This window comes from Strix uralensis, chromosome 17 (assembly GCF_047716275.1).
Source record: "Strix uralensis isolate ZFMK-TIS-50842 chromosome 17, bStrUra1, whole genome shotgun sequence".
NCBI lineage: Eukaryota > Metazoa > Chordata > Aves > Strigiformes > Strigidae > Strix > Strix uralensis.
The window spans coordinates 7,511,224-7,538,284 of NC_133988.1; the positions used below are offsets into that span (position 1 = coordinate 7,511,224).

Genomic DNA, 27,061 nt, shown 5'->3' on the forward strand with positions numbered 1-27,061 from the left:
GCTGAGGTTTATCACCCTGCAATTGAAAGGGAATTAAATGAAATAAATGTTTGAGGCTGGCGTGGTCGAAAACACAACCTGAGCAATCAAGCCCACTTGCGAAGCAGAGAACATTTGCATAGCTCTGTCAAAACAGCAACTGCCGCGGTATGCAGCTGGCGGCTGGCAGGAAGGCACCAGGAGGGGTGGCCAGACCCCCCACCAACGGTTTATTTAGATGTGTATTAAACCCTGGCCACAGACTGGGGAGAAGTAAACAGCCCTAAAGATAAACGCCTGGGCTTGTAAACAGGTTGTAAACAAGCTGAACCAACTCAAAAATAAACACCTTTCAGCTGCTTCAAAATATTTATCATCTCCAGTTTAGCGTGATAATAAAAATAAAACTCCCAGCAGAGCTTCAGCATGGTCTGAGGACCAAGAAAACCCTTGTTTTCTGCTCATATTTGCTGTAAACAGCCATGCGTCTCCAGGCAGGTGTGCTGATGGAGAGGTTTTATCACAGGGCTGGTACTGCCCGCCCGGAGAAATATGGCCGTTAAGTTTCAGCCCTTGTTAGGATTCCCAAGATAGGGTTCTTTTAGGTTAATGTTAAGAAATTTCTAGCTAGGGAATGTTGGTGGCAGTGGTGGCTGATGGGTGTAATGGAGGTGGCTGCCACAGTCCTCACTGGGCCCTCAGGAGGGAAGAGAAGGGTTTGACTCAGCCAGTTAGGGAGGACTTTAAGCCAAATTTGGTTTTCTCCCCTTCCACAGCCTGCCGGGGTGAGCAGTACCAGTGTCATGGCTTCTGCAGCCAGTGGTGGGGGGGAGAACGAGGGGTGCACCCCGGGGCTGGATCCTGCACCCCAGTCAGTGCCACCCTCACCAACAGCCTGAGCAAATGTCGCCGGCCCCAGCCCCAGCAGACCCCCAGCACTTTCCCCTTCTTCTGCAGGCACGGCAGAGGAAGAACATCAGGTTTAAGCATTTCTGCCATGTTTTGGGCACTTTTGGCCAGACACCCCGGCCGGCTGTGGGCAGCGGGGTGCTGACACGCATCGCCAACCCCCCAGCTGAGCCAGCTGACCCTGGGCAGCTGTGCCGACCACAGCCCTGCTGCTCAGGAACAGCCTTTGCTAAAATTACAGCCAGGTCGAAAACAAGAGCCAACTTTGGTCAAACACCACCTGGGAGCCAGGAATAGCCCCGGCCCCGGCATGCACTGCTTCCTCGGCACAAACTTTCCAGTATGTGGCACCCAGAGCATCGCTGCCCGGCCATGCTGCGGGGAGGGCGGGAGATGGGAAAAGCCATTTTTCAGCCCCATTTCAGCAAAGGGTATGGGGGCAGGGGAGGGATGTCTAGGTCCTTTACCCAGGCATCCAGGGCAGCCCAGTGTTCCTAGAGGCACAACACCTCCCCAGATTTGGGGTCCCAGCAGGCTGCACAGTGTGTGCCGAGCCCTTGGGGTGGTTTTGCTGTCTGGCCATACAGAGGGCTTGGCTGCCTGACCCTGCCTGGTGCCACTACCATCCTCTGCCAGGGACACCACAGCCAGCTGGGATGGGGACCCCAGGGCTGGGGACCCCCAGCATAGGGGTGTCTGCTCCCAGGGCTTGTGTCAGACTTTTTGGTCCCCTGCTGCCCTTGAGCCTGGGCAGGCAACATCTGGCCCCAGTGCCCAGCTGCCCCTTGCACCCTGGCCCAGCACTGGAGTGGACTGGGGGGCTGCAGCCACCTGGGGGTCACCGTGGCTGACCAGGTCCCGCCATGCTCTGCGGCTGAACCCGCCGCTCTTGCCACCTGGGCCAGGGCACATTCGTGGGGCAGTGGCCCCACAGCCTGTGGGTGCGAGGGGCTGGGGCTGGGCGGCGCAGCGGGGCAGGGGGGACTGCGGCACGGGGGGAACGCTGGGACAGCGAGGGACATGGGGGTACAGACAGCATGGAGGGGACAGGGGGAACGTGGGGGGACGAGGGACACACGGGGACACAAGGGGACATGATGGGACACGGGGGGAAACAGGGCAGAGCGGAGGGGGCGGGGGGACACGGGGACACGGGTGGCGGCGGGACGGGGTGCGGGGGCTGCAGGCGGGACGCGGGCGCCCCCTGGCGGCTGCTGCGCCCCGCCCGGCCCCCTCATGGCCCGAGTGTCCCCCCCCGTGTCCCTTGTCCCCCCGCCCGTGTCCCATGTCCCCCCCTCCGTGTCCCCCCGCCCGGGGCCGTACCTGGGCACGGCAGCACACGGGAGGGGTGTGTGGGGGAGGACACGGGTGGGGACAGCCCGAGCCCCCCGAGGCGGTGGCAGCCCAGGCTGTCCTGGGCACATGAGGCGAGCGTGACCCCACATCTGCCGGCTGCCCCCGGCCTGAGCCCCCAGCACGGCCGTTACTGCCCTAACGAAGGCCTTAATGAAAGGTCAGCACAGAGGCCCTGAGCGAGGCCACTGCTGCCAGGCAGAGCCCGGCAGGAATCACCGAGCTGAGCAACGGTCACCACCACGCCGCTGGCAGGAGGCTGCAGCAGCCCAGGGCAGCCCGCACTCAGCATCCTGCGTGTGCTGCACACCCAACGGCACCCAGCACCCCAGAGCACGAGCACCAGCTCTGCCCTTCCCTCTCCAGACCAGGGTGGCTGCTCCAAGTCCCCACACCTGAGCTCTGGGGTGGGTTTATAGAGCCCCAGCACCACGGGGGCCTGCGAGCACCCCAGTGGGGGCATCATGGGGTCTGTGGCTGGGCCCCTTTACCCACTGGAGATGACTTTTCCCTGCTGCAGGCTTCAGAGGGAGCCCAAGCCTCATGGCAGGAGGATGCTCAGGCCCCCTGGACCCATGGGTGCAGCACCCATCTCTTGGGTTGGGCTGGAGCCCTGCAGTGGCAGCATTTTCCCCCCCAGAAATGATGAAAACTTCAACCCGCCCCACTCTGCTCCAGACAACAACCTGCGCTCTTGCACCCATAATTCAGGGGGAGACAGGAACACGCCTGGAGCTTCAGCACATTAATTATGAACCACTCCATTCGCCTGGGCCCTGGCTCTGCCCCCACCTTGCCAGTCAGCACAGAAGTAGCGCCAGCAGCTGCAGCTATTTCTGCCAGCATAAAATTAGCTCCGTGGAAAGAGCCATCGGTTCCCTGCATCCTGCCCCAGGGCACTGAGGGGAGCTGCATCCCCAGGGACAGCCCCATCCCTCCATCAGCCAGCCCCAACCCTGGGGAAAGCAACAGGGCAGCGTCTGCAAGCACAGGGGCTGCAAGGACCCTGAGCCACATGCAGGGTCAGGATTTGGCCCTGGGAATTTATTGCACAGGGAGGAGGGGGAGAGTCTCATACCCGCCTGCGCAGCCATGCGCAGGGCCAGTATCTCCAAGTGCCACCCAGACACCATCCCCCAGCTCCCTCCCCACTAAGCCCGCACCCCCGTGCCAAGCACCCTGCCCCAGCAACGCCGAAGGGACACAGACCCAAAGAGGCAGCGACCCGCAGCCACCAGCGAGGACCTCGGCTTTATTCCAGCCCCTCCAGCATGCCCTCCTGGTGGCCCCCACCACCTGGCTACAGGGGCATTGCAAGGGAGGCTCCAGGCTTGCAGAGATTCACCTCTGCAGAGATCCAGGTATCCAAATCTTCACCCAGCTGAGGTCTCGACGTGCTTTTTTTTAAATTTTTTTTCCCATTTACCCATGAACCAGATGTGTTGCCTTCCCATCACCATTGCAGCAGGGCGATGCTCGTGTGGAGACTGTTGAAAGGCTGGGCCAGACTCTACAGGGTTGGTGAGAAGGGGCCAAGCAGGGCTAGCAGGAGCAGGGGGGAGAGGAGCTGGCAGCGGCCCCCGCACGGGGACCCGCCGCTGGCCGTGGCCGCCCTGGAGGCGAAGACCTTCCGGCTGCGGAGGGGCTGCGGCGGGCGGAAGTTGTTAGTCATTTTTAGGAGCACGGGGCCGGCGGCAGGGAAGTGGAGGGTGCTGACGAACGCCTGCAGCTGCGCAGGGGGAGAGGCAGGGGTGGGCAACTGCTTCGCTGGGCACCCCGAGCCCCCACCCACTTGTGAGCCCCCTTTTGTGCTGCCCCACAGCTGATGGCACAGGCCCCACAGCATGGCCCCATGCTGACGGGTGTCCTCCTGACACCCCTCACCGCTCTCCTGAAACCAGACCTGGAGGGTAAGTACACAAGCCAGGGCCTTGCAAGGATCAGCTCTTGAGTTTTAAAGGAGCTAATCACGTTTCACTGGCTGTGCTGAGCACTTAAAGAGTAGCTGGCCCATGACACCCCCAAGGAAATATGTCTACTAAGATGCTTGGGCAGCAGAGAACATCCATCCATCCATCCATCCATCCATCCATCCATCCATCCATCCATCTTGGAGCCTCTTCCAGGCTCCAATGGGTTTGCTCCCATTTGCAGGGGCTGGGTGAGAGAGCGCTACAAATGGGATTTCTCTTCACTGGCAGGTGGCCATAGCTCCATTACTTACCCCTCATAAAATTAATTGCCAGGTTGCCAGGAGCATTATTACAGAGATGACTTTCCCTGTGCTCTTGCTTACAGGTCAGGAAGGTCAAGGAGAGGGGCCACCCAGGGGTTTTGGGTGCTGGAGAGTGGGGCTCTGCATGCCAGTACCTGCTCCCGGCCGATCTCCACCGGCTCCTCAAAGACGGTCCAGACGACGACCTCGCTGCAGTCAGGGGTGGTGAGGGAGCCCTGGTAGCGGTAGTACCCCGAGAGCCGGCCGGCGTGTGGCAGCAGGGTGCTCAGGCGGAAGGTGGAAGCCAAATCCACAGCGTCCCCTGTGGGGAGAGACACGGGCACTCAGCCCGTCCCGTGCCGGGGACATGGTGGGGACAGCAGGGCCACCCCCATCAGTTTCCCTTCAGCCATACAGCTCCACGGACCAGCAGGTCCCCCCCCACCCCACCCGCCAGGGCGCACCCCTGCCCCCCCTCACTGGGGTCTCTCCCCTTTCCACCCCTGCCCCAACCAGGAGGCGACTCACCAGTGTGGGAGACATTCCTCAGTCCTGCCACGATGGTGTTGTAGTTGGTGTTCGGGGTTTCAGAGACCTGCACAGGGGGAGAGTAAGCGGCTGGTGCAAGGCAGAGCTGGGTGATCCAGCACCACCGAGCACCCACAGGCAGAGCCTGCCCCAGCCCCACGTCACCACAGAGGGGGTGGGCGAGCTCCCAGCTGGCACCCCCTTTGCACAAAGCCAGTGGGGGGGGCACGGCACCTTTCACCACTGAGGTTCCCCAGCACCTCCTGCCCCTTCCCACTCCCTCAGGGCAGCCGTACAATGCTTCCCCAGCCACACTGTGAGCAGCCTGTCCCTGCGGGGTCCCCTCCCACCAGCACCGTGAGCCCCTGCAGACCCACCTGGAAGAAGAAGCCGAGGACAGCCAGCCCGTTGGGATGCCCCTTGGCCTCTGCCAGCGTCCGGTACTTGACATTGATGTGGACGATGTGCAGCTGGGGAAAGCACGGAGGGACCAAGCGTGGGCAACCACCCCTGGCCAACCACTGGCAGCAGGGATCTCACCCACAGATCTCCTCGGCCAGTCTGGGACAGTCAGACACTGAGCCAACCACCCCCAAGAAAAGCCCTCCCAGTCCCATGGGTGCTTCTGCAGGGCGGCCCCTCAGAGGATCAGAGCACCCCAATGAAGTGAGCATCCTTTGAAGGGGGTGGGGAAGGGGGGCCAGCAGTCCCAGAGTGCTCACCAGCCGCAATACATAAATTTTGCTCTCCTTTGGCAGACAATTAATATTTTAGAGGCACAGACTCCAGAAGGATCCTGACGCTCTTGGCACAGCATGCTCCTACACGCTCTTGCTTGCATTCACTGACCCAGCGTGCAGTCCCGGTGGGGTGCAGAGCCCTCCAAACCCCACTGAGTGCCTCCGACGAGGCAGCTTGGCCCACGCATGGTAAAGAAAAGCCTTGAGTCTCATGTCAGCTGCTTGTTAACCACCCAGGTACCCTGTGCAGCAGCTGTCCATTATCCCACCATCAGTGCAAGGCTGTGGTCACAGGGAGAACGGCTGAACCCGTCAGTGCAGCGCCACAGAGCCTGGTCCCCCCACTGCATGGCAGCCTTGGGACGCACCAGCATCACACCTTTCTGTCACACCAAGGACTTGGGCCACCCAGAGAGCACAATGGGTGCTTTTTCTCACCTACCTCCATGGGGAGCTGGTGCCCATCAAGGGTGTGCTCAGAGCCGTTCCTGACTGGGCTGCCCCAGTGGAAGTGGAGCTGCAGCGCGCGGTACCTGCCGGGGAGGCCCCCACCGCTGATGGTGATGTGCTCAGAGGCCGACTCGCTTGCCAGGCTCAGCATCACTGCAAGGGCAGCGGGACGGGGTAAGGATGGGGGACAGCCCTGGCACACCTGGGCTTGTCCTGCCCAGGCTCCTTCGTAGCACTAACACAAACCCACGGGGCAGGAGCCAGCCCGAGACCCAGGAGTGGTGGCAGAGCCAAGCCCCAGCCAGGATGGTGCCCAGTGAGCCGGGGCAGAGGAGGGTGCCCGGCCACAGCACCCACCCGTGTGCCCGTCATTTGCCAGCCTCCATGTGCCAGGGGGGGCCTGATCATAGCCCTCGAAGAGGATGTCTCCAAGGCCACTGTCCCGCTGTAGCCGGCGCCTGTCGATGTTCACAGGGGACTGCTTGTCGCCGCCGCACATGGCTTTCAGCTCCTTCCAGTGGCTGGGGCCTGCAGAGGAAGAGCAGGGGAACCACGGGCAGCCACTGCCACCTCCAGGGGGGACACCAGACCAGGGGTGGCTGGGTCCCCAGCCAGCCCTGCTGTCCCTCCCAGCCCTGCCGTGCTCGCCTGCATCCCGCAGGAGCTGCCCTCCTGCCCAGCCAACTTTTCTCTCTATTGATGAGCAGGGATTTAGTGCAGCCTCATTCATAATTCATCAGGATTTCCTCAGGGGCTGGGGGCTATATTTAGCCTGGCAGCAGTGTCCATCCCTCCTCGTTGCCACTGGTGAAGGGCAGGCTTTTCTCCCAGCCCCTTCTGCCCGTCCCTGCAAGCAAACCCTCACTGTGGGGCTGCGCCAGCTGTCGTCCCCCCCACGACCCCCAGGCTGGGGCTCACGGCAGGGCTGGGCAGGGGGTTGCTCTAAACAGAAGGAGCAAACTACCCCATAGAGCGTCTGCAAGGGAAGGATGGACAGGAGCTGCTGAGGAGGAGGGGTGAAGGACATAAGGCCCATTCACAGAACACATGGTTTGGGTTTTACCATATTTTAGCCTACCCACGCTGGTTTTGTCCGGTCACGGCAGGTGACAGTGCATCCTGGCCACGCGGCTCACCCTGGGGCAAACCCGACATGGAGTCCAGCGTGACCACACAGCACCCGTCGGCAGCTCCCAGGGTGGGGGGTCACCGTGGCAGGAGTTGGGCGAGGATGCGGCAACGCTGGCAGCCGGCTGGACCCGCTGCCAACCCACAATGCTGCCTGGGAGCTGTGAGCAGAGGTCCCCACAGCTGCCACCATGGCCAGACCACACACCCCCTATGTGTGGCTCGCTGCCCTCATCAGCCTAGCACCATCTCTTCTTACAACACTCATTGTGGTCCACAGCTGTGGGATGTAGCTAGCCATCCTGCTGGTCACTGCTCCAGTGTGGCTGCTGTGACATCCCGCTCCTTCGCCTGGTGGCCCCGGGCCAGCCCGAGCTGCAGGTGCTCAGGGTGGAGGTGTCAGCCCTGGGCACTGCCAGCGGCTGGGCTGCAGTCCCGTCCGGTGAAAGGGAGCTCCCCCGACGTCTCCAGCACTGCCCACCTGGGGCACCCCCAGTCCCGGGAGCTCAGGGCATCCCTCCATGGGCACCGCTGGCTCTGCTCTGGCACACACTATGGTCAGGCAGCTTTTGGCTGACCCACACACTGTCACCCCCCATATCCCCTACAACCAGGGTCTGGGGGTGCCGTTCCCCCAGCAGCGCCCCATGGTTCAGTTCTTGCATTTACCAACCTTCCTCTTGGGCAGACAAAACCACAAACACACGCTCACCCCCACCTCCTGGCCCCCTGGGCTCAGCCCTATCTCCTTCCCTTCTCGTCTCATTACTCCAGGCAGCTTTTTGCCTGGAAACCCTGGGAGTCACAGCCTGGTCGTGCCACTGCCTCACCAGCTCCCTGGCATGATGCTACCAGGTGGCCCCACAAATTACCCAGTGCCTTCATTAAGGTACCATTCCCTGCAGCCCTGCTGTGGGCACATGGCCGGCTCCACGCTGCCCAAGCCGCTTCCCACCGGCCTTGCTCCCCTGCTGAAATATGCCCTCGCCGCCGGCCTGATGACGTTAAATTGATGGTAACACCAAGCATTGGTCCGGCAGGGATAAGTGGAGCCCAGCAATTCACGCTCTCCGGCCACAGCCGATGTGCCACGGCAGCTGGGCACGGGGCATGTAAACCCAAGAGCTATAAAACAGTTGGGCCGTAACAGCTGATTAAATGCTCGTTGATCCTTAATTAACCTTTTACAAGCTATTTACATGCCTTGAGACAAAGTGCCCCCAGCCATGCTTCCCGTCCCCAGCGCAGGCAGGCAGGGCTTGCTGCCTGCCCAAATGGAGCTGTCCCTCCTCCAGCCGGGTCCCTGCACCACACAGCCCCCTCGATGCCTGCGCCTCGCTGGGATTGCTAATGGCATGTTTTAAATCTGGGATTTAATATGCTTGAGGTGAAAGGGGAGAGGCTGGTGCTACCCCGGGAACACCCAGACCTGGCTGGGGTGGGGGACGGGGACTGAGCTGCTCCAAGGGGCTCAGGCATTTGTCTCCAGTCTCTACACCAGCACATCTGAAAGTGAAGCTCCTCTAACCATTCCCACCTTGGAGTGGTGTGGGTGGATTTGCCCTTTTCCAAGCCATGCTCCCCACTGTGGCCTCGCTGATGCTGCCCAGGGTGCAGGGGATACAGGGGTCCGAGCCCCACACAGTCCCGATACCCCCCACCCCACACATGGCACCACTCACCACATTTGGGGTCCTGTGAGTCGTAACACCACTGCCCTGTGGGAGAGAGGAGAGGTCAGGTCAGGTGATGGTAGAAACAGGCACCCACTCCCAGACCCTTCCCCCCCGATGGTGAGGGCACCCCTCATTGCAGCCAGGGTCCCGCTGGCACTTGTGTTCATCCCGGTTATTCTTGGCACTGGTGTTTTCGCACCCTCCCTACCTCCCCCGGCCGCTCCGCAGGGAAACCTCCCTCGGCATCACTCTGCTCCGCTCCAAGGCGACCAAAGCTCCCTGCTCACAGGGCTCCTTCCCCAGCTGCTGTGGGGCCATCCCCTCCTTACCCACCCTGGGGAGTCAAGGCAGACCCTCGCCCCACACCAGACACCTCACCTGCCCCCCAGCAGCCCTGGGTGAGCGAGGAGCCGAGGGGGGGCTGCTGCAGCCCTCCCCTGGTGCTTTTTGCAGCTCCCCGCGGGTGGGCTGGCAGCAGAAGGCGGTTGCTGGGGGCTGCAGCAGGCAGGGGGTGGCGGTGGGCAGGCCTCTGCCCACGCTGCGGGGACAACGGCTCACCCCGTCACTCAGCCCCATCGCTCAGGGCCACCTCAGCCAGAGCTGCCGAACTCCCACCAGCGCTGCTGCCTGCGCTCGGGGCGGCTACGGGACCACGCACTCGATGCCGGGTGCCAGTGCAGCAGACGCGGGGATGCCAAGGAGATGCCGAGGAAGCTGGAGCCCTGCTCCTGCTGTCTGCACATCCACCCAGGGCCACCGGTTCTGCAATGGGAGCCAGGGAGAGCACCTCTTCCCTCCTCAGCTCCCTGTCCTGCTCCCGGCAGGAGGCACAGAGCAACCCGGTGCTGCTTGGGGCCAGCCTACACAAAAGGTCCCCACTGCTGGCCGAGGGGACGTGCCAATGGGGCCGGCTGCAGGCAAGCTGAGCCACGCTCTCGTGGCAGCCACAACTGCTCGGACCAGCAGGACGAAGGCAGCCCTGCCTGCCTCCACCTGTGCTGCTCATCGCCCCAGCCTCCAGCACCGCACCCCAATCCTCGCTACGGCGGTACAGGAGACACCAGCCCCAGAGGAGAGCCGGGAGCAGGACGGTGCAGGACTCAGAGTCTCCCCAGGGCAGGGACCTCAAGCTTTCCTCCCCGCCCAGGGGGAGGCCAAGCTCCTGAGAGACCCTTGGATCCGCACCCACCAGACCTCGCCCGACCTCGAGCATCCTCTGGCAGGAGCCAAGCCTGGCCCAAACACAGGTGAGCACCCCAGCACCTCGGTCCTGGGACAGCAGTGCCAGTTTGCCCAGAGGTTTCATCCTCATTGGTGTCTCCCAGTGGTGCAGGTCTGTGGGGTGGGTGGGCTGAAGCCCAAGACCCAAATTACACCAAGGGGTCCCTGGCCTAGACACCTCCTGCCAGGTCAGGTAGCCCCAGGCAGGCTGAGACCTCCCCGAGCCTGGCAGCACAGTGGGGACATCCACCAGTGGGGAGGAGGATGGTGGGAGGGCAGGAGGATAGTGGAAGGGCTGGAGATGGCTCCTAGGCCAGACCAGATCCCCCAGTCCCTGCCTCCAGCCCTACTAGTGCAGCTGCCCCCAGCCCCCCGGCCCCGCATCACTCCCCCAGCATGTGGGAAAAGGAAAGGAAGAAACAGGGCTGGCACAGGCGCACCCCAGCCCCACACCCCGCACCCCCTCATCCTCTCCCACCGAAGGGACCCGCCGTCCCCTCCGGCCACCCCAGACACCCCGGGAGGGGGGCGGGCAGGCAGCGCATCTCACCTCCCGCGGCTGCTCGCACGACGAGAGGCAAAGTCAGAAAAGTTATCCCCAGCCCCTGCGTCCCCATGCTGGTGGCAGGGACGGGCAGCAGCGGGCGGGCGGCCCCGCCGCGACGCCCCGTCCTCCTCCGCAGTGCGCCCGGGCAGACGGCGGGGCTGGGGCGGGAGGCAGCGCTGCCAGCGCCCAGGCAGCCCGGAGAAATCCTCCGCTCCAGCCTGTGCTCTGCTGTTAAATATTCATCACAAGGGCTGGGTATTTAACTCCTCGGCTGCTAGGAGGGAGCGGGCGGGGGGGGGGGGGGGGGGGGGAGCGGCCCGGCCCCCAGCCAGCCCCATGCGCCGTGCCAGGCCCCTGCCTGGGATGCCAGCCCAAGGGCAGGCAGCAGGGACAAGGCAGGGGAGCAGGGGGCTGGCAAAACCTGGGGGTGCAGCACATGGCCCAGCCCACTCCGAGGGGTGAGGGGGGTAGCCCCCCGGTACCATCCTGCTCTCCAACCCCAAAGCAGGGGTTCGGCTGCATCCCTGCTGTGCCCCATCTCACCCCCCGCACGGTGCCGTGGGGCCACAGACGGGCTTCAGGGGGGCTGTCAGTAGTCAGAAGGGGCTGGAGGCACCCGCTCTGCCCCATCCCCTTCCCACACTTTGCAGGCAGATGCCATGGGACAACCTTCCCCCCCAACTTTGGCAACCCCCCAGCCAGCAGCAGGTCCTGCATCCCCCACAGCGGGAGAGTGGTGGCTGCGGCCCTGATGAGGGGTAGGCAGTGCCACGGGGAGCCACGGCCGAGCCCTGCTCATCCCTGCAAACAGAGGCCCCTCCTGGGGCAACTCACGGCACCCCATCCTCAGGGCACAGGTGGCCTCTGCAGCCCCGCTATGGGGGACCCTCAGTTCCCGGGGTCACCGAGGAGCAGCACACTGGTGGGGCAGGATTTGGCCCTTTCCCCTCCAGCCAGCATGAGGCTGCACTGTGGCAACTCAGGCTCAGAGCCACGCAGCGTTGCACAGCCAGGGCAGGGGGACAGCACCAGGGCACGGGCCTCAGCACCCACCTGGGCAGCACAGGAGCCCAGCGCAGGCATCCCGGGCTGGTGCACACGGCTGTTGAGCTCCTCACCATGGAGGCAGCACTCACCGTCCTCATTGCAGCCGTCCAGGCAGGTCCCACAGGAGCCAGTATCTTGCCAGCAGAGCTACTCTCTCGCAGTGGGCAGGTAGGAAGGGGGTGAAAACACAGGAGCATAGTGTTGTCACATTCTCCTAAAATATCCCTGCCATCTTCAGGCAGCAGTGGAAAGGAGGCCATGGGGCCCAGCCTGCAGCTCCTCTCGCCGGCACTTGGCCCTGGCCAGGAGCGCTGCCGAGTCGCTGCCAGGATGAACAAACCCGGCAGCAGCATGAGGGCAGCGGGAAGAAGCCTCCTGCTGCCGGCTTGGCCGGGGATGGGCTCCGGCTCAGCAAAGCTACTTGGCTGCCATGTGCTACAAGGGGACAGCACACCCCATGGGGCTCGTCCTTGGTGGGGGCTCTTTAGGGCACCTTCGTGTCCCCCCAGGCAGAGCCAGACCCAGGCAGGTGCCTGGGCAGCACCGAGCTGCGTCTTTGGGCATGGGCATGAGGTGCAGAGGAGGGCGGCAGCACAGGGCTCCCCCGAGCTGCTCTGGATCTGCGCCATGGTTGATGCTTGGCCCCTGCTCCAGGGATGAGGTAGTTTGCAGAAGGCTGGGATCATCCTTCCGGAGCAAGCCGCAAAGGGTGGGCAGGCAAGGTGGAGGGTCTCACCAGGTCCGCAGCCTGCGCCGATTGCCACCAGGAAGGAGAGAGGCTGCTCTGGCACCCAGGGAAGACCGAGACCTCCCTTGGAGACATGAGCCCACCAAGTGGCACAAGCACCTCCACCTGGTGGCAGCGGGATGGCCTGAAGTGCCAGGCAGTGGAGGAGAAGTCCAGACCCTCGGGGCTCAGGAGCTGATGGGACCCACTGCCCCTGGGCTGTTCCCCCCCAGGGCGTTGACCAGGGAGAGATATCCCCCAGGATAGCCTTTTAGGTTTTCAGGCTTTTCCAGTGGTGATTTTTGGCAAGGAGGGCAAGAGCAGAAGTGTCACCACAGAAACCATGTGGCTGGGAACACCAGCACCACCGTGCTGCAGCAAGCGACCCAGCATGCGGTGGGAACGAGTCCCTTGTCCCACAAAGGGCCCTGCCAGACAAGGAGCGGCACGTCCAGCCCAGGGCTCCGTGGGGTCCGGAGAGTCCTGCACAGCTGGAGGGGGATACAGAGCATGGCCCCACCGAGGGGCAGGAGCAGAGCAAGGAAGCAGAGGGAGCTGCAAGGCACGTGGAAAGGCAGCGGCAGCACTGAGGCGCTGTGCCGTACCCCACGCCTGCCCATCCCTGGCTGCCCTGCTCGCCGGGGCGCACCGCCGACTGCTGGCACCAGCGCCAGGCAGGAGCAACCTCCAGTTTCTATAGGAACCAGATCAAACCTTGAAAGAGCCGCTCTGTACTTGCCAGTCTCTTGCTGCCACGGTGGTGGTGGTGAGCTCACAGCCGATCCTGCAGCTCTGTGCTGTCTTCGTAGGGAGAGACCACGTCCATCATCCTGCCATCACAGAGCCAGGTGAGGTCCCTGCAGACACGCGTAGTCACAGCACCAAGGGCAAGAGCCATGATAGGGGAAAAAATACCGCTGAAAAATAAAAATAGTTACTTAAGCTGCAGCCATCGATCCGTCGTGGGCACAGTGCCACCCTGCTGGGAACCCCCACCACGTGCACTGTCATGCAGCGGAGATGCCAAGAACAGCTCCTGGAGGTAAATCCTGTGCTGCCGCCTGGGAGCCCAGCCAGGGACCTGAGCTGACGGGGACAGCGACAAGACAGACTTGAGCTGCCGGAGTGTGGGTCGCATCACCCAGGGATGGGTGCAGGAAGGGTTGCGGGCATCCAGAGAAGCAAGCTCAGTGGGGAGGTGAAGTTCACAGGCAATAAATACTCCAGCCACTTCTGATTTTCCATGAAGATCCTCGATCTCCGTAACAAGCTGCTGCTAGCCCCAGCAGAAATCCAGGAGCAGGGCAGGGAGCACAGCAGGAGTGCGCTGCCGGCACAAAGGAGGCACTGTGGCCAGCAGATGCACACTGGCCACCCGCCGCTGCACAGCTCCTCCATTCATCCCATGCTCCCGCTGCCAGGGTCAGTGACATCTCCCCCCCCAGAGCCTGGTACCCCAGGGTCACTGCCAGCACATGGCCCTTACACATCTGACCCACGCCCTCAAGTTCCCAGCACTCTCCCAGGGGCTGAGCACTCCAGACATGTGCAGCTGCTAATTACCTTCCCAGGAAAATGCATTTTAAGCTGGTAGGAGCTTACAGCAGAAGGCTGCCCAGCAATGCCCCTGCCACAGCATCCCCCCGCACACGTGTGTCCCCAGGGAACAGCAGTGAGCAGCTCTGCTCCAGGCACTCCTGGTGTCTCCCAGCAGCCACAGCATTGCCCCTGCCCCCAGGCAACAAGAGGGCAGGAGGGAAGGGCAAGTTGTATCTGCACAGGGTCTTGCAGCATCAACGGGGTCCCTGCCAGACTGAGTCCCTCCAAACACTCATGACATCAGGCAGCTGCTACAGAGACGCGTTTGTCCCCGAGACCAGTAGCAAAGGAAGGGCTGTGTCCCATCGCCCGCGGCTGAACCAGCATCTCACGGCCCGGAGCAGAGATGAAGCTCTGGGATCTGGGAGCTGCACTGGTCCAGGTCCAGCAGCGATGGAGGCGGCTGCGGTGGCAGCTGCCCTCTGCGGGCACAGGAAAGGGAGAGCGGAGCCCTCCACGGCACCCGCGGTGACAATGACACTGCACGCTGGATGGCATTCAGCAATGAGCGCATGCTGCGGCCACGAGCAGGGCACGGGGACAGCCCAGCAATGCTGCGGGGACTTGTTCTGCAGCACTCACAGCAAACACTGCGAGCCCAGCAGCTCACAAAAAAGCAGTGAATGTTTCTAGGACCTGAGCTCCCAACTCAGAGTGTGGGCAGGCATCACCAGGGCCAGGACTGCACTGTGTGAAAAGGAGCTGCCACTCTTTCCCTGCACCTAAAACCAGTCCCTCTCATGGCAGGCTGTGATCACGAGTCCAATTTTTAATTTTTTAACTACTTCCCCAGGTAAAGTGAATTTGACTCTGCACGGCTCTGGAAAATCCGATTCCAGGACTTGTACTGTAGGCCACCCAGGCAGCTGTCACCAGGACAGGGGTGAGGGGCCCCGTGCACTACACCCACTGCCCCAACTGCTCCAGAAGAGGCAGGGGTAGGTGCCAGCAGCACAGCTTTTCCCACTCTCAAGGGACCCATCCCTTGACCAGCATGCTGACCACACTAACGTTTGGAGTCTCCAGCTGTGTTGCTATGAGTAGGTACGACAGGACAAGTAACTTCCACAGCAGCACCCAGCAGCGATGCTGAACACACCTCGCTGGGACAGAAGAGATGGGACTGTTTGACTGAGGCATGGTACTGCCCCCTCCCGTAACCCACCAGCCTGCCAGCTCCAGCTGTGATCCTGCATTACCAAACCAGCACAACTGTTTGGAGGGGCTTATTTATCCAGCAAAATTCTTTTGTGGGAATATTCCCCGCTATCAGCCAGCTTTATTAAATCATTGAGTTCCAGGCTCTTTCAGGAGAGGCAGCACCACCTCCCTGCTCGCTGCAGGCCAAGGGGCCTGGGGCAGGAGAGCTGCCTCTCCCCCTGCACACCCCGGCTCATTTCGTTTCCCCCAGCTCCAAGGGGAATTGCCATTGCCAGTGATGTAAAGCAGCTCGGGGTGGTTCGAGCACAAACGCCATCTGCTGTACATCTCCCCGCAAGACAGACGGGTCCGGGTGCCAGACGGGAAACCCCCCGCACACCCCAAAACACGGCTCTCGGCCAAGGCTTCTCCTGCCAGGCACCCAAGGTCACCCCAGGGCCCCTCTCCAGCCCCCAATACCACGCAGGGAGTGTAAAACACAGCAGAGGGAAGGGTGAAGTACCCAAAACCTTCCTCCAGGAATTTGATTAAAAGTTTGGAGCCTGAATTTTGGAACAGCTGAAGAGGTCAGGAGAGCCAGACCTCTTGCCAGACCTTCCCACCAGCATCCCCGCTGCTAACACCGTCCCCCTCCAATGCCACATCAACACTCCGACTGACTTGGTTCATTCCCCAGAGCCCTGCCGCCCCTCGCCAGGAGCTGGGGGGCTCGAGGGTCCCCGTCCCACCCAGCACAACCACCTGCACCTCCTGCCCAGGGACTCGGCCTCTGCCCACAGGCCTGGAGAGGACAGCGGGACTAGGATGCACTTTACCTTCTTGGGTACACAGCCAAGACTTTCTTAAAATTACACTAATATAGGTAAATTCCACTGGTATTTGTACACAAAGAGTCTTCAGCAGCCTCCCTGCTTGAAGTTAAACGCATCTATTGATCTTTTTGCAAGATCACAGCTCAGAAGCGTAATTTAACAAGACCTTCCTTCGCAATGCCAAGGAACCACACTGATGCAGAAATCAGGAGACATTGGAACAGGCCATTTCTCTTACAGAACACAATTTATTTGGCATTTGGATGAAATGTTTCTCACAGCATCTTGAGAAAAAAAGGAAGATTAGTGCCAACCCCAAATAAAGAAGTTAAAACAAAAAAACAGTGTCACAGGGACTGAATTATTATAGTATCAAATTTAAATTCTACATGGTATTTCACAGAATATCAAAATCTTTTATACACTGCCACAGTTAAGTCCAGTCACAAACCAACTACACAGGAGAAGCCTGCAAATGCAGCGTTGGCTAAAATTATTTTCCAGGAGAAGGTAAAAAGCAATGTCTCATTCTCTCTCGCAGCCTCCCTTCCCAGGCATCCACCAGCCTGACACTCGGGGTACGGCGCAGCACGGCCCCGCACGCAGCCTGCAAGTGCAGCATCTCCACTGGCATCAACTCCAACCCACTCAACATTCAAGGTGCACAATACTGGAAAATTAAAGCTATGTCGTACCGTAGCAGGCAGGTAATGCAGACTGTTGTTAGGGGAAGCAAATCTTTACCACCAAAAGCATCTATTCCAAAGAAACATATATTTCATTTGCAACTGGGGAACGTCAGAAGCAAAATGCATGAACTTTGATTTGCCTCCTCTACACTCATCTGCTCTAATTTTAGCGTCCAGCTCCCAACCTGCAAGGGAAATTTAAAAGAAATTTCTGTATATTGCATGTTCCTTAGCTAGGGAGAAAAAAAGATGTTTCAGTAACTGAAAAAAGGAGACACGTGTTATGGATTGTATGAGGCAACATTACGACGTCAGCGCTTTGCCACTGAAAAGCCACACCTGAAAGACAAGAAACATCTTTAAAAACAGCTTCAAATTAATTTAACATTAGATGGGAAAAAAAACAGTAATAATTACTGATCACAAAAACATTTTCTTCCTAAGTGAAACTTGAGAGGTGCATGAACAGGCCATCACCCCACGACACCTGTGGAGGCAGAGCACCTGCTGACTGTAAGATGAAGCCTTCAGAAAAAGTTTTCCACCTACTTCATTCTTCTTCTAGATCAGTGTCTTGGCGTGGATGGGTAAAGGAATAGTCTGAGGCTCAAGACTAGACAAGAGCGAACATTACGCAGACAAGCTGTACATCTGAATGACCGTTCTGATCTTCTAGCACAGAATGAAACCCACCGTCCTAACATTACTCTACAACTCACCTAATAGAGAAATTAGAGGCTGCTGTGAGACTGTGTACAGGTATCACCGGTAACACCGACAGAAGTGACTACCTAGGGCTGTTCTTGAAGGAACAGCAGAGACCTCAACATGGCACCACAGTACGTCATAAGGACGGGGCATCGAGAATCTGAGGAGCGGTTCTGTCCGAGGCCACGACAGGAGGCATGAGCCCTGCGCAGAACTGAGCGCTGTGACTTCACAGCGACTGCAGTCAAAGACATCCTAAGAGAAATGCTGCTGGGAATGATGTGGTAATGTCATCTCCCCCGCTGGGGCTGCAGGGGTATTTGGGATGTGTCAGTAGTTAAGAAAAATATCCAGAGGAGTAAATGGGGGGGGGAATCCATGTACAAAATAACTCCAAAGATCTCATCAACTGAATGGCCACCAAAACAGAAAGGTCTTCCTCAGGTAAGCATCAACCCTCTGTAATTGGTGCTCAGGACAAACCGCTTACCAGTTACCTTGCCAAGGGCAAGGAAGGTTTGCTGAGGAGTCAACTGCTGTCAAGAAAACAACTCTTCCTCAGTTGGTCCAGAGGTCTGAGTAGTTGTGATGTTTTCTGCTACAAAGGCTCTTACTCCAAGAGAAAGTACTCAATGTGAAAAAGCTACATTAAAAGGGAAAAAAATGACAATTTTATTGCCAAATTAGAAGCTCACTGAGAGGTAAACAAGCTGTACTTAGTGAGCTGCTCTGTTCAAGGCAAAATTTCCCTTGTTTACAGTTAAGATGAAGAAGGATAGGGGAAAAAGAGAGAAAATAGCAGCCTCCGTGCCAATACACAAGTGGGAAAGGCTCAGAAGCAATGGGGAAAATATCACACCGAGGCTTCTACAAAGAAGCTTCCATTTGGAATTGCTACAACCAGGAGCCACCATGAAGTTGCCAGTTGTAACAGAGCTTATTTTCAAATAAAATTCACCACAGAACTGACAGTAAAATAAAAAAATATCGAACAGATTCCCGCAGTGTTAGGAGAAGTGTGAGGTAAGGTATCTGTTCACCTCAGCCACAAAACACAGCTTCAGAGACTAAACCAAGCCAAAAGGCCTTTTGTTATTGCGCTAGGATACTACAAAGAACAAATATTCCATCTGGCTTCAAAAGAAATTGGAAGTTTTCTATTTTGCACTGCTAACAAAATATTTTTCAGGAACAGATTGTAGTAGCATAGACTTTGCATCCTACTTAAGTGTACACTATCACAGCCTGTCCTACAACAGAGTGTAGCCAGCTTGAGAGAAGTATTAACCCTAAGAGCCTAGTTTATATCCCAGTGCTTAGCTTCACCTAGCTGGACACAGCACAAAGGTTACCGTCTACAGTATGTATATATATATATATATCGCCACCCAGAAACACACACACGCACACACACATTCGTACCTATAAAACTAAAGAAAAATCAGTACATACAATGTATAAAACGTATGAATGTGCTCAAAAATGCACAAAACCCGCTTTATTTTCATACTTCAGAAATGCTCAATAATTTGTACGCATGGTTCTGACTACTGCTATCCATCCACTTCATTAGACCAGGACTTGAACTCAGAGGAGGAGACGGTAAGAGATCCCACAGGGCGGAGAATTGCTCCTCTCGTTTCGTACCACTGCTGTTAGAGCCAGTCAAACCAGAGAGCAGGACGCGGGCGGTGGTACGGCTCCAGCTGGAGAGGCCTCCTAACAGTGCTTCCTCCCACTCGCGTGCCAGCAGCGCACCCCAGAACTGTGATTCACGCTCTGCGATGGATTCAAGATTGTTAGCAAGTGTCTGAATGTCAAGACACCAGATATGATCCCAGTAATGAATCTCACAGTTTTCTGTGCAAAAGGAGTTGAATTGTCAAGACCCATCCCCAAGTACAGTATAAGCCTATAGGCAAGACACAGAATAGAAAGTAGCAGCATATTCAACGGGGAAAGAGTCAGCTGCACTGGGAAACCACAACAGTGGGTTAGGATTTGTCATACAAGTATGATTCCTCATCATTACTAGAAAAATAGTTCACATACACACCCTCATGCAGTGTTTTCTTCCTGTCCCTCTAGGCTTGTACCCTTCATAAGGTAACAGGAGAACATCCACAAGGGGCATTCTTTACAAATTCCTTATAATTCATCTCATCTGCTGACTGCTACAGTAAGTCAAGGAGAAGCAGAGGCAAGAGGAGGATGGGGGGAAAGGGTAAATTATGTATACACTGAAATCAAACTTAAAGTCACCCGTAAAGAGTATTTTGCACTCATTACCAAAACCAACAGTGCTTGACTTTAGGTTTAGTTGGGGGGGTGAAGGAATCTTTTTGCCATCTGTAAATTAAAGAGTTCAATCTGAGGGGGGAAATTTAAGAGGACACATCAGACTGAAAGAAACTGATTTATTAAGTACACCAACCTCATTATAACCCCTCGTGGGACCTGGATAAATGGTTTGGGGGGCACAGGGGAAATGTCTAGAATAGGGTTGGCAATTTATGGGACTTGGATAAGGAACAAGTGTCCAATTAGAATTAAACATCACTTACAGTGCATGTTGATCACTTAAAATTATATTTGTAGAACTGTAAAGAAGCAAAATGGAGGGGAGGAAACACAGTTAACATGCTAAATATAGCATGCAATAAGAAAAGCAAGAACAAGGGTCTTTTATCCAGGCCAGTCTTGTGCAACTGTTCACTGTAAAGGAGTTAAACTACAAAGAAAAATACCTCAATCTTCCTTATGGGATTATAACAAACAGGGGCTTCATATAGTGAAATCAGACTGCATCAAAGTTAATTGCTCCCCATCTCTTCCCTAAAGTACTACCTCACACATATGAGGATTCTACCGAAGGGACCCAAGCATTACACAGACCCAGTTTTCTTTATGGGCCAGAAGTTTACCCGACAATACGAGATTTTGCAGCTACCAACCACAAATAATTGCAATTGCAAATCCCAGTTTTCTTAGTACCCACTAGTCATATATTGCGTAGGTCATACATCCTCCAGTCCCTACGGTGTTCTGAAACAGCAAGGCAGATCAAGACATACAAATGTTTTATACTGTGTAACTCTTACTTGGTGGCATGTGTTTTAGCTTCTCAGTGTTCCCGCTCTGTAAAACAGGCCCCCAGCCCCTTCCCCTGCAGTTCCATCTTCTCTGCCTTTTCCAAGTGTAGCACTGAAGCAAGAGAGAAAGCAAGTGACTGAACAGTGACCGCCCCCACCCTCCTTCTCCATCGTCTGTTCCCTGGGTCCAGTGGTATCCAGCCAAATCCAAGCAGCTTTTTTCTGATGTAGATTCTGTTTCCTCTCAGGTTAAGGGAAAAAAAAAAAAAACAAAAAAACCCAAAAAAACTACCCATACTTTTCACCTCCTTAGAAGTCAAAGGAATTCTCTGCACTCTTTTCCACAGCCAATGGAAAAAAAGAGCAGTTATACAATCCATATTTACAGGACAAACCAATTAGTGAATGAATAACAACAGCCAAAAAACGAGAGGCACAATTCTAATCTAGAACATAAAAGCAGTGTTCAGAAAACAAAGTGGAGATTCCTTCTGAAGTTCAAACCACGGATTAGTGTTTGTCTGTGCAAACAGTTGCTAAAACTATTTCTGACTGGCAGTCGGCTTTTTACTCCTTTATACAATGGTATTGAGAGAACAGTGGCTGTGACGGCTGCCCGTAAGAGTTTCTGCCGGTGTGTTTTCATTTAGCGGTGTGTCAGGAGGGACAAGAAAGGTGCTGCTGTCAGCAGAGTCTTCCAGCTCCACTGGAGAAGGACCAACTGAGGGAGGAAGCGATCCCTCTGTAAGCTGCGGGGATACATCACAGTTTCCTAGTGATGGAGGACTGCTTTGCACAGTCTGAGAAAGAACTCCATCTGCAAAGGACAAAAAACAAGCAGAATCAGAACATGAAGTGTATCATTTCACATTCCCAAGTAGATTTACTATCTGCATTTCTGGAAGCTCTGAGTTTTTCCTGGTTTTGCATTAGTGCACAAGGAGATGACACCGCAAAAGAGGAAAACTATGCGGCAAAAATAAAACTTCAATATATAAATAAGATATTTGCACTAATCAGGCTCACTTATCTTGCAAGATATGCTGCTATAAAATCCCAAACTGGAATGATTTCTACAGTATGTGAATATCACAGCTGCAAAACTGAAGAGCACTGGATGAATCATTAGAAAGTGGTATTTTTGGTCAATTTTTGGGGGGTGTAGGTGGGGGAAGTGGGGAGGAGAGAAGACGCTGGATATATTTTATTCAAAATCTCTTGTACTTGAAATTTGTTCTACTTTTTAATACCAATCTCTATAGACCTGTCTCCAAAAGACCAGAAAAGGTACCAGCACAGTGGAAACTGGATAGCCAGGTAACCCATCCAAGGCAAGGCTTGAAAATAGGTAAGGTCTAAGAGTTAAACTGCTTGCAGTATAACTTGTAATTCAGGGTATCCAAAGAACCTTTGAGAAAAAGCAAGCTTAATGATACATTTTTAACAAAAGACTTTTCCAACGTAGAAATAGGAGATTTTACTGTGAAATATATTTTCCTGTCACAATCACTAAAACACACGATTATAGTTTTTTAAAAAAAAAAAAATCTACCCTCTAGCCAAAATGAAAAAGAGGAAGAAGAGAGAAGTTATTGCCTGCGTACCTGGAGTGGAACAAAGGATGCTGTCTGGATTGACAGAAGCCTCATAAGGAGGAGGTGGGTCATCTGGATGTTGAATATCTGGATACTTGTAAGCAGTATAGGGTGGAGGTGGATCATGGAAATGAAATGCCCCACCTTCCCCATCATCTGAAAGATGCAGTGGAGTAAGGCCAGTTCCAAAACCATCGGGACCATAATCAAAACCAGGCATCCTGCGGCCCAAGTTAAAATGGTGCACTATTTCAAGAGAAGAAAAAGTAGTAAGTGACTTTATCCCATGCTTTCTTCTTCAATTTAAGGCAGATCTCAACACCTTTTTCCACTTTTCACACCCAAGGAACTCATGTCTCCCAAAGACCTAAAAAAGTCTACATAACCTGTACAAGTCAACTTACTGCAGTTACACAGTAATACCCAGGCCCACCTGCTCCCAAGCCTGTTTGTCCTGCATCACATCTAAATTTGAACCTAACCTCTTCAAACTAAGGAGATTATTCATACATAGAAGATATTACAGATTTGGACCACATACAAACAAAAAATATTTTTCCACTATTGGCTAAAAAAGTTCAGGTTTGAAGAACCTACTATGACACACACCTACAGGCACAGTCAAGCAGGACTGTGACATTTCTGACCTTTATGTACATCAATGCGTCAATAATAAGCACGAGGCACAAGGTAAGTGTTGTCATAAAAGTTTTTACTTTGAATGTGGAGTGGTTCAGAGAACCAAAACTTGTACAAATCATGACCAGTTCAGGCAGCCAGTGCAGAGCTACGTTTGAGTACAGTACTGACTAGAATTTATAACCAGACTTTCGCTCATGTTTTCCATAGATTTGTATTTCTTCTGCTCTTTACTCTTAAGCACATACACTACTTAGATCAAGACTCATTACAGATACAAGGTACTTACAATTTGCTCCAATCAAAGACTCTATGCGCTCTCTCCGCCTCTGGCGTAACCGGTGGACCATGAAAAGCAGCAGAGAGAGGATGAGGAAGGAGGAAATGCAGCTAACGATCAGACGCATTCCACCAGCCATTGAGTCAAACAAACTGTTGCCATCTGTTACATAAAGCATATAAAAGAAGCCTGTTACTTTTGTTCAAAACTCATTTTTCTTGACGTTCTTCTGTCAGTAATGGAAAGATAAATGTAGAGAGGAGATTAATTAGCCTGGTTTAACACTTCTCCATATTTCAAAAATATGTGAGAAAAAATTTTTAAGAAAATTATGAATCATCAGGTGATTTATCTTTTTATTGGACGAAGATCTAAATGTTTCTAAAAATATCTGAATCAGCAAAAGGGACAAAATGTTGAAGGCTTCAGGTCTCTGAAAACAGGAAAAAGGAAAGGTTAACGGCCTTCTGCATATCCACTTGTCTCTCTGGCCTGGCTGATATGCTATACTAAAGAGAACAGCAAGCCTGGAAGCTATGGGAAAGCTAAGAACTAGCACATCTACGCACTATTTTTCTACATGACATCTGGACATCTTAACTTTTACATTTCCAACAACAAAATCTCTAACATTGTCATTATCACCAAGATGTGGTCCTCTAAATTCCCTCTGTCATTGATTAGCACCATTAAGTGATAGGAACTAGACATAACATAAAAAGGTGAATCAACATGATAATCATCTTTTAGGAACCAAAGAGATTGGGGTAAACAGGAATTAAATCTTTTTATAGAATCACACAGAAAGCAAGTGGCAGAACATGAAACAGACCCAGGAGCTTAGGACTTTGAGAGCTCTATACCACTGCTAACCAGATCCACACTTGGAAGGCTGTTGTGAGCAAATTATGGGATATTCTACCAGTGTCAGACATGAGAGGTATTAATTTTTCACAATTCAGCTAATCACACTTGGTTATGCTTAAGTAGCATGCACACATTCAGATACCCTACACAAAGAAAAATGACCTAAAAATGATGTGCTGGGTTCCTTGCACCAATTTCCTGTTAAAGAGCTCTGAACGAGAAACACATCCAGGTTAGGTGTGGATAAGAAACAGATGAAGTGGCTGCACAACGCGGTCACCTACTGCTCCAGGACACAAGCAGTACCAGGTACAAAGCCCTCTCCCCAGCCACCGCAGTGCCACTGCACTTCCTAGAGCGACCAGCCAGATCCTGGCCACCTCTCCTTTCCTGTACCCACCACAGCTGCAAGAGCTCTCTCAATACTTTTCCTTTCACTAACAGCTAAAGCTGTATCAAAGATTCCTTACAAAAGAAAGCTAAAAGCCTCACAAAAATTATAAGTACTGACAAATGCTAGTAACAGAAAAATCCACCTAGTTTATACATCGTTGAAGTACATGGCTAACAGACTGGTATTTATTACGTAACGCATTCTTGGCAACAAGAAATTCATTAACAGCGCACCATGCATGGAGTTCAAATGTTACACCCTCTCAAATCTGGCTGTGCAGTACAAAAGCCTCTGTGCTCTCAAACCTTTTATCAACTCTTACTGTCAAAGCTTAAACCAATGCAGTCACACATCGACCAACTAACACACCTTCCTGAACACCACACACCTGCTGCTGTTCCTCAATTTTATGGCAATGCTGACTTCATGAACATCATAAATGAGTGCTAATAACTGCCTTAAATAAAGTGACTTAAGTAAAAATATACACGCAGGCAAGCATGATGTAATCCTGTAGGTAGAAAGCCTGACGACCATGTTCTCTCTTTATGGCAGCTACCAGTGCAATTCTTGGACCTTCTGGGGCATCTTGGGCCTCTATCACACTGCTCCCAGCCTGTCAGAACCCCTAACATTCAGCCTGGTTGGCTGGATAAACTATTCTCAAATGAAGTCCTAGATTTAAAAAAAAGACAAAGACCCAACTTGTACAGAACAAGGTAAGTCATCACAGATATTTCCAACCCACATAAATACAGATTATTTCAGAAATGCCGTTTTACACTCCATACAGTAGTAATATCCTATAGCCGAACCAGTTTAGTCACTAAAAAAGCTTCTATACCATCAGCTCTTTCAGAGTACTTTATTTCTTTTGTTACCTTTTCAAGAATAAGAGTTGCAGGCCTGTCTAAACAAGAGCCACACAGAAAAATTATTTTCTACCATATCCATGGAGTGGCAATAGAGACTACCTCAGTTTCAGCATTAGCAAATGAAAGATTTTCCTCTGCTATTTATCTTCAACTAAATGAGGAGAAGCATCTTTCAAGAGAGTATAGCTGTGATTGCTCAGCTTACTCCTACCACTGAAAAATTCCCCTACTACCAAGTCCTTGAGTAATCGTTATCTACTTGTAATCATTGCTCACCCACTCACACTGTAAGAGTTGATTACCTGCCAACCCAACAGCAGGATTTATTCCCCCCCCAGCCTCTCCTCGGGTGATTAATTTACTTATTGTTGATTAGTAAACCATTTTCTTTCCTTTGCAACAGAGCTTAGGGAAGACATATGTAAGAATTGGACAAAGATAAATACATTAATTTTGTCATCTGAAATAGTCATTTATGAACACCCACAAGGAAAACTGAAATGCTTCATTTAAAAATTTCAGTGTTTATCACTAGCTGAAGTAACTTCATTATGAAGGAAGTTTGACAACTGCTTGATGATTCTTCTCTCAAAAACTGTTACTAAAAAAAATAGAACACTTCAGGCAAGAGTATAATGAAACAGTCTTTTTTAGCATCAGTACAGAAAGAAGAGCTTAAGGATCAGAAAGGATGTGGTAAAATACACTCTTCAAATCAGTATTCATGAAATATTTAAGACCCACAGCAATAAGCAAGGATTAAAGAACACGGCATGAGGTTATCCCAGGTCATCTTGTCCTGTCTGCTGGATGACACTGTTCCTGAAGATAAAAAAAGTGAAGACAAAGTCTTAACTCTGCTGATAAGAGCGGAAGACTCCTGCTTTTTCCCCACTCTTTTGATGCCTGCTAGCTGATGTCTGCAAGCAGTTGGTGCTAATTGCTGTAAGGGGCCTCAGACAAGAATGTGCCCAAGGACATAATTTTTGCAACTGTGATGGGTACATCCCGGGCAGGGCAGATAAACCAGCAGACACCTGTGAAAGCCAAAGATAAGAAAGCTGAGAAACTTTACAGACAGAGCAATGAGCCAAGACAAGATCGTATATGAAAGAAAGACTCAGAGTTCACGGAAGGGACACTAAGAGACACCTCTTCAACAACCACTAGGGACCTCCACAGAACCCCAAAAACCCCTGTGGAAGCCCCTCGGAGACCCTTCCACAAATTTTAGTATGCTTGCGCAATGTCTTAACACATGCACTAGATTCTCTGGAAATAGGTATGTACTTCTTGGAAATCACATAAATATTCATTTCTTTTATTGTATACAATACAATATACAAAATGCCCTTGTGTTTCGGCATGCACGTTAAGTGGAACGATCCCCCGTGCATCCAGCGCTGCAATAAAGAATGCCTGCCTTCTAAAACTTCAAACTAAGTCTTAGAGGGTTCTTTTGAGACCAACTTTACAGTAACACTTTCACCAACCAACCTGCAACACTAGGTACAATCATCTGCTAAGCTTAACTCTCAGAACAAACATGAATGACAGCAAGGAAGAGCCAGTGGCCTTTAATGATTAACTTCTGTAGTTAAGGCAAATAAGACCAACTGCAAATTTAGAAGCCAATAAGCACCCCTTTTTTGTAACAGACTGAAATAGATACCTCTGATGAAAAGAGTTGACCTGCGTTTTCCAGAGGAGTTCAGAACCTTAGTTTCTTAGTGCACTCAGATAAGATTATTTTAAAATACCAGGAAATAACCGTATCACAGAATGGTTGTGGTTGGAAGGGATGTCCTGAGATCATTTAGTCCATTAGCG

The 27,061-nt window shown here is 53.8% G+C and overlaps 2 protein-coding genes across 5 annotated transcripts in view; both read right to left on the reverse strand.

Moving 5' to 3' along the window:
• Positions 1-3,473: 3,473 nt before the first annotated feature.
• On the reverse strand, positions 3,474-13,794 carry LOC141951383 (carbonic anhydrase 15-like). Of its 3 annotated transcripts, XM_074887531.1 has the most exons (10): positions 13,459-13,794; positions 11,883-13,350; positions 10,750-10,974; positions 8,985-9,020; positions 6,532-6,702; positions 6,167-6,327; positions 5,362-5,454; positions 4,985-5,051; positions 4,612-4,778; positions 3,474-3,970 (listed from the first exon to the last, which is right to left on the reverse strand). In XM_074887531.1, exons 3-10 carry the CDS (start codon positions 10,814-10,816, stop codon positions 3,752-3,754), a joined length of 981 nt encoding a protein of 326 aa, XP_074743632.1. In that variant the 5' UTR covers positions 10,817-10,974; positions 11,883-13,350; positions 13,459-13,794; the 3' UTR covers positions 3,474-3,751. The 3 variants fall into 3 exon arrangements, with proteins under 3 accessions (XP_074743632.1, XP_074743631.1, XP_074743634.1); XM_074887530.1 differs by lacking the exon at positions 13,459-13,794 and having other exon boundaries at positions 11,883-13,376; XM_074887533.1 differs by lacking the exons at positions 10,750-10,974; positions 13,459-13,794 and having other exon boundaries at positions 11,883-13,370.
• A 2,526-nt stretch (positions 13,795-16,320) lies between these two features.
• DGCR2 (DiGeorge syndrome critical region gene 2) overlaps positions 16,321-27,061 on the reverse strand; it is a 50,357-nt gene continuing 39,616 nt past the window's right edge. For both annotated transcript variants that reach the window (XM_074887809.1, XM_074887810.1), the window contains 3 exons: positions 23,105-23,257; positions 22,186-22,422; positions 16,321-21,398 (listed from right to left, as the gene is read on the reverse strand). In XM_074887809.1, coding sequence (XP_074743910.1) covers positions 21,157-21,398; positions 22,186-22,422; positions 23,105-23,257 — 632 coding nt within the window. In that variant the 3' untranslated portion in view covers positions 16,321-21,156. The remainder of the gene's footprint in view (positions 21,399-22,185; positions 22,423-23,104; positions 23,258-27,061) is intronic.

Excerpts from the sequence above, each read along its gene's own strand:
- LOC141951383 (XM_074887531.1), bottom strand. The coding sequence starts at position 10,816 with ATGGGGACGCAGGGGCTGGGGATAACTTTTCTGACTTTGCCTCTCGTC. Across the intron at positions 9,021-10,749 it reads CGTGCGAGCAGCCGCGGGAG|GGCAGTGGTGTTACGACTCA; the intron begins GTGAGATGCGCT and ends TCTCTCCCACAG. Across the intron at positions 4,779-4,984 it reads GAGGAATGTCTCCCACACTG|GGGACGCTGTGGATTTGGCT; the intron begins GTGAGTCGCCTC and ends CTCTCCCCACAG.